Source organism: Nannobrachium achirus (assembly GCF_963921795.1).
Source record: "Nannobrachium achirus genome assembly, chromosome: 20".
Lineage (NCBI taxonomy): Eukaryota > Metazoa > Chordata > Actinopteri > Myctophiformes > Myctophidae > Nannobrachium > Nannobrachium achirus.
In genome coordinates, this window is record NC_137827.1 from 320,695 (window position 1) to 327,500 (window position 6,806).

The 6,806-nt window shown below is 43.4% G+C and overlaps 1 protein-coding gene across 3 annotated transcripts in view; it reads left to right on the plus strand.

The window, feature by feature from the left end:
- The first annotated feature begins 219 nt into the window (after positions 1-219).
- The window catches only part of gphna (gephyrin a), a 53,361-nt gene continuing 46,774 nt past the window's right edge, over positions 220-6,806 (plus strand). For all 3 annotated transcript variants that reach the window (XM_080750195.1, XM_080750197.1, XM_080750196.1), the window contains exon 1: positions 220-291. In XM_080750195.1, the coding sequence (XP_080606321.1) occupies positions 228-291 (64 nt within the window). In that variant the 5' untranslated portion in view covers positions 220-227. The remainder of the gene's footprint in view (positions 292-6,806) is intronic.

Below are 6,806 nucleotides of genomic sequence, written 5' to 3' on the forward strand. Positions count from 1 at the left end.
GGACATGTGGACACCTGGACAACTGGCCGAGTGCATGGCCACATGAATTAGGATTGACGGTGTGTGTGTGTGTGTGTGTGTGTGTGTGTGTGTGTGTGTGTGTGTGTGTGTGTGTGTGTGTGTGTGTGTGTGTGTGTGCGCGCGCGCGCTCCCCCGCCTCTCCGTGTCTGTTCCAGAGGTGCAGACACACACACACACACACACACACAGACACACAGACCGACAACATGGCGGCAGACGGGATGGTTTTAACGAATCACGAGCACCAGATCCGCGTCGGCATCCTGACTGGTGAGACAACATGTTGATACATTAATGTTACAATGTTGCAGCGCAGTGCAGGATGTGTTGCATTGTGTTACATTGTGTTACATTGTGCACGGTGTGTCAGATACACTGTAGCAGATCGCTGCTAGCCGTTAGCCGTTAGCTGCTAGCCCGCTGTCACACCGGCAGCGGTGACCTATCGAGTTGTGTCGCTCGCCGACCCGGCGCCGTGAGGAGGGTCACAGAACGCGACGGGTCACCGCTGTGCGTGTGACCGCGGCAGGGGCTGTCATTGCATTGACAGGTCGTGCAGATGTTTGCATGCAGATGTTTTAACAAACATGTTTTCATGTGTGTGCGCGTACGTGCACGCTACGGGTGTTATGCGGAATGCAGTGTCTCTGCTTAGAATGAGCGGCTTATAACGTTGTTGTTACAGCCTCTGCATTATTCATTATGTGTGTGTGTGTGTGTGTGTGTGTGTGTGTGTGTGTGTGTCTGTGTGTGTGTGTGTGTGTGTGTGTGTGTGTGTGTGTGTGTGTGTGTGTGTGTGTGTGTGTGTGTGTGAGTGAGTGAGTGAGTGAGTGAGTGAGTGCGTGCGTGCGTAGTGAGTGCGTGCGTACGTGCGAGCGTGCGTGTGTGCAGGGTAATATATATGTGTGTGTGTGTGTGTGTGTGTGTGTGTGTATTATATATATATATATATATATATATATATATATACACTCACACATACACACATACTTAAGGGTTCAATGGTTTACAAAATTCACGGTTCGGTTTGATATTTTGGTGACACGGTTCGATACCTTTTCGATACAAAAATAAACAGAAATATCCTTGATTTATAAATGTATGTTTATAACTACATATTTTTTAGTTTTAACTTTGAACAATACGGTACCAAACCTATAGAGTAGTGGTTCTCTAAGTGGGCTCTGCGGACCCCTAGAGCAGGGGTTTTCAACGTGGGTGACGGGGCACCCTGGGGTGACGGGGCACCCTGTGGTGACGGGGCACCCTGGGGTGCCGCGACGGCAGTCCAGGGGTGACGGGGCACCCTGGGGTGCCGCGACGGCAGTCCAGGGGTGCTGCGAGATAATTTGATAATATTTGTAATTTATTTGGACACTTGAAAAAAATATTTAATATCTCAGTTCTAACCAAAAATGGCTGTTATCTCAGCGTTTTCCTCGCAACATAATCACTAAAATATTGTTACTGTCGGACAGAAATCAGAAATCAGAAATGTGTACTACTTTTGGTAAAGCAAAGCCCTGCTTCATCATACAAGACCGTCGCACAGAACTAGTGAAAACAGCAGATCTACAAGCACATCGCGAGGCGTTGTGTGCTTGTAGATCTGCTGTTTTCACTAGTTTAGTACATTTTTAGATGATAAATACAAAACGAACGGTTTTGCACATTCAAGGTTTACACCTGACAACGACGATAATGTAAATATAAGGTGCTAGGAGTGAAAATTAGAATGTAGGGGTGCCTCGGATTTAAAAAAAATATTTATGGGGTGCCCTGAGACAAAAAAGTTTGGGAACCCCTGGCCTACAGTACTGCTTCTTCTCACCTGCCAGTGAGGAGCTTTGCCAGTATGGAGATACATGCAATCCCTAACCCTAACCCTAACCCTGTACCTCTGTACCCTAACCCTAACCCTAACCCTAACCCTAACCCTGTACCTCTGTACCCTAACCCTAACCCTAACCCTAACCCTGTACCTCTGTACCCTAACCCTAACCCTAACCCTAACCCTAACCCTGTACCTCTGTACCCTAACCCTAACCCTAACCCTAACCCTGTACCTCTGTACCCTAACCCTAACCCTAACCCTGTACCTCTGCTGATATGTTTTAGCAAAGCTTTAAAGATTATCCCTAGGAGGAGTAAATTCAAAATCAATATCATCTGCAATTCCACCTTTCATAAAATTGCACCATTTCAAACCAGTAAAACTAAAAACATGTCCCAGCCCTGTATGAATGAAATAATGTATGATTTAGCAGAGTCAGATTGTGTGTATGGTGTCAATGAGTCAAAGTTCAGAACCTAATGTAAAGGCTCTCTTTTTAATGCTGAGGTTAAAAACTCAAGACATAACGATTTCCCCATTTGATATAATCGGGAGGATCTCTCCATTCCAACATGTCGACACTCCGAAATTGACTTCTTATTGTCAGAGTGGCGACACTCCCATGGGCCTAAGGTTTAGGGTTAGGGTTAGAGATAGGGTTAGTGTCGGAATGGAGACATGTCGGAAAGGAGACATGTCGGAGTGGAGAGATGCACTCGATATAATCTATTTCTAATCCCAAGGTGCTTTTTAACATTAAAAGCCTTACCACAGTTTCTATGTAGACGCTAGAAGTTTTGAATATTCTTTACTAGTCTACTGGTAGATCGCCCATTTGTTTGTTTAACGGCTAAGCCTAATACCTGTTCTAATCTCTTCAACATTGTCTCTCAAGCGTCTCTACACTGTACAAAAGGAACCCCTCCTTCTGTCAATATTTTTAGGAGATGTACAAATTAAGCCGATGTACAGTAACAGAACAAAAAAACAAAATCCTTTAATACTGATCATCTTAAATAGCTCTCTTTCTTCTTGTAGTGTGCCCTGCTATTTAAAAATCCACTCACTTCACATGGGTGTGATTTTTAACTTCACAACAGCACGGCTGGCCGGGTGGCTGCAGCTTGTGTACAGACATAAACACTCAGTCAAATGTTGGAGCGGCAGGCACCGCTCAACAATGCTTGTTAAAGGAACCTGTCATTTTAAATAAAAAGATTTCAATCATTTTAGCCTATTCTCTAAACTTTCTTTTGTCAAAGTCTGGGAGAAGATTGTTAAATCGACTATGAATGATGGGAATGATGAATGATGACTCTGAATCTTTTCAATCAGCTCTTAAAGACCACCACAGAACACAAACTGCCCTTCTTAAGGTCACACCATCCCCTCGTCACCACCGCTTGGAGCAGTGGGTGGGCATCAGTAGCAGAACCCTTGAATGGTTTCAGTGATATCTTACTCACAGAACTGTCTGTGTTGGCGCACAGGTGGCGCAGTGGTAAAGCACCTGGCCAGTGCCCACCACCACAGAGTCTGGCGGTTTGAATCCACCGTGGCGAGTGTCTATCAGGGGTTTTCAAAGTGGGTGCCGTGACGGCAGTCCAGGGGTGCAGCGAGATCATTTGACACTTGAAAAAAGAATTAGTATGATTTTAAACTTGAAGTACAAAGTTATTTTCAGTCAGTTCTAACCAAAATGGCTATTATCTCAACGTTTTCCTCGCAACATAATCACTAAAATATCGTCACTGTCGGGCAGAAACCTTGTATCTCCAAGTTTCAAATGTGTACGTCTTTTGGTAAAGCAAAGCCCTGCTTCATCATACAAGACTGTCACACAAAACTAGTGAAAACAGCCGATCTACAAGCACACAACGCCTCGCATAATGTAGGGTTAGGCTCAGAACGTGTCACGGATGCGACGTGTTGTGAGCTTGTAGATCTGCTCCTTTCAAAGCCAGACCCGCTGTGCTGTACGGGGATGTATAACTCGGGCTGTGGAGCGGCAAATTCTGGGCAGATGATTGGAATATTTTGGCTTATCGCCGAAGCTTAATTGATTGATACGGGGTTGCGGTAATTACCGCAATACCGGCGGTAAATGGGAAGACGGTAACCGTGATAACAAAATGTCGATACCGCCCCACCCCTACCCTAAAAACACCCAATAATGGGGATACATTACGAATACTAGTGGGACAGGGGGCACTAGGGACATCTGGACACCATACTTTTGTTATGACTGGGTATCTGTTGGGCATTTCTACGAGTGGGCACATAGACGAGTAGGCACTTAGGGTTGGAGACACCTGGGCAACTGGGCACCTAAATTAGGATTGCCCACATGTTCTTCGTGCCCAGATGTCCCACCATTTCCTGCATTTGAGTTGGGAACATATAGGGGGGGGGGGGGGGGGGGGGGGGATATACAGTAGATCCTTTTTTTGGTTGAGAGGGGAACATAGAACCTTTTTGGGGGAGAAGTGGGGAACAGAACCTGGGGAACATAGAACCTTTTTGGGGGAGAAGTGGGGAACAGAAACTGGGGAACATAGAACCTTTTTGGGGGAGAAGTGGGGAACATAGAACCTTTTTGGGGGAGAAGTGGGGAACATAGAACCTTTTTGGGGGTGAAGTGGGGAACATAGAAACTGGGGAACATAGAACCTTTTTGGGGGAGAAGTGGGGAACATAGAACCTTTTTGGGGGAGAAGTGGGGAACATAGAACCTTTTTGGGGGAGAAGTGGGGAACATAGAACCTGGGGAACATAGAACCTTTTTGGGGGAGAAGTGGGGAACATAGAACCTGGGGAACATAGGGTGGACCCCCTTAGGGCAGGGGATTCACTCTGCACTGCTCTAAACAAATGACTGGAGTCACTTCACTTGAATATGATTAAGGATTACTGTGATTATAGTAAGCTTACAAACCATACCTAATAGCTTTCACTAGGATCCACAAGGACGGTCACCGCAGGCCGCATTTGGCCCACGGGCCGCCAGTTGAATAATAATGTAATGTAACAGGTTGTCATTCAAATGTATGGTCATACAGTATATTACTGTATTAATGTATGGTCATACAGTATATTACTTTATTACTGTATGGTCATACAGTATATTACTGTATTAATGTATGGTCATACAGTATATTACTTTATTACTGTATGGTCATACAGTATATTACTGTATTAATGTATGGTCATACAGTATATTACTGTATGGTCATACAGTATATTAATGTATGGTCATACAGTATATTACTTTATTACTGTATGGTCATACAGTATATTACTGTATGGTCATACAGTATATTACTGTATTACTGTATGGTCATACAGTATATTACTGTATTAATGTATGGTCATACAGTATATTACTGTATGGTCATACAGTATATTACTGTATTACTGTATGGTCATACAGTATATTACTGTATTAATGTATGGTCATACAGTATATTACTGTATGGTCATACAGTATATTACTGTATTACTGTATGGTCTTACAGTATATTACTGTATTATTGTATGGTCATACAGTATATTACTGTATTACTGTATGGTCATACAGTATATTACTGTATTAATGTATGGTCATACAGTATATTACTGTATGGTCATACAGTATATTACTGTATTACTGTATGGTCTTACAGTATATTACTGTATTACTGTACGGTCATACAGTATATTACTGTATTACTGTATGGTCATACAGTATATTACTGTATTAATGTATGGTCATACAGTATATTACTGTATTAATGTATGGTCTTACAGTATATTACTGTATTAATGTATGGTCATACAGTATATTACTGTATTATGTATGGTCAAACAGTATATTACTGTATTAATGTATGGTCATACAGTATATTACTGTATGGTCATACAGTATATTAATGTATGGTCATACAGTATATTACTTTATTACTGTATGGTCATACAGTATATTACTGTATGGTCATACAGTATATTACTGTATTACTGTATGGTCATCTTATATTACATTCCTCTAAGAACCGCATCCCACTTCCAAGCCCATTCACGCCCACTTTACATCCACTTCAACTCATAGGTAGATCAGATGTAGATCCGATGTAGGTAGGGAGAACCTAGGGAATACCGCCCATAACTCTATCATTGGCCCCCCGTTGCCATGGTGACCGGTGATTGGCTCGTATTCCCAGCTATGGGACCGGCGGATCCAATTTCAACCGAGGGGGGCGTAGCCAGAACACACACACACACACACACACACACACACACACACACACACACAGTTTACAGTTACAGTTACAGTTTACAGTTTAGGCATTTAGCAGACGCTTTTAATCCAAAGCGACTTACAATAAGCAGATAACATCACAATAATAAACAAGATAATATGTCAGTACATCATCAACAATATAACAAATGCAAATGGATATCTATCTAGAAAAAACACAATATAATCAAAGTTCTGAAAAAACCTAAAAAACAAAAACAAATGCTAACTAGCTTCATGTATTCATTGATTCTTTTTCTGTAGTGCTAAGGGTTTAGGTGGAGTCTGAAAAGGTGAGTCTTCAGTCCACGGCGAAAGCTAGCGAGTGAGTCCGTTGTTCTAAGTGCGACAGGGAGTTTATTCCACAACTTGGGGGCCAGGAGGGCAAACTGTCTCGGACGAGTGGATTTTTGCCCTGGAGTTTTGAGCGAGGGTTCTGTCAGCATCCCTGTGTTGGCTGATCTAAGTGACCGGGTGGGGGTGTAGGGGTTGATCAGCTTCTGGAGGTATGGAGGAGCCATACCTTTGGCTGCTTTGAAGGTCAGCATCAGTGTTTTGTATTCAGTGCGGGCCGCAACCGGGAGCCAGTGGAGGCTGCGGAGAAGGGGAGAGACATGTGAGAACTTAGGCTGGTTGAAGACCAGTCGTGCCGCGGCATTTTGGATCAGTTGGAGAGGT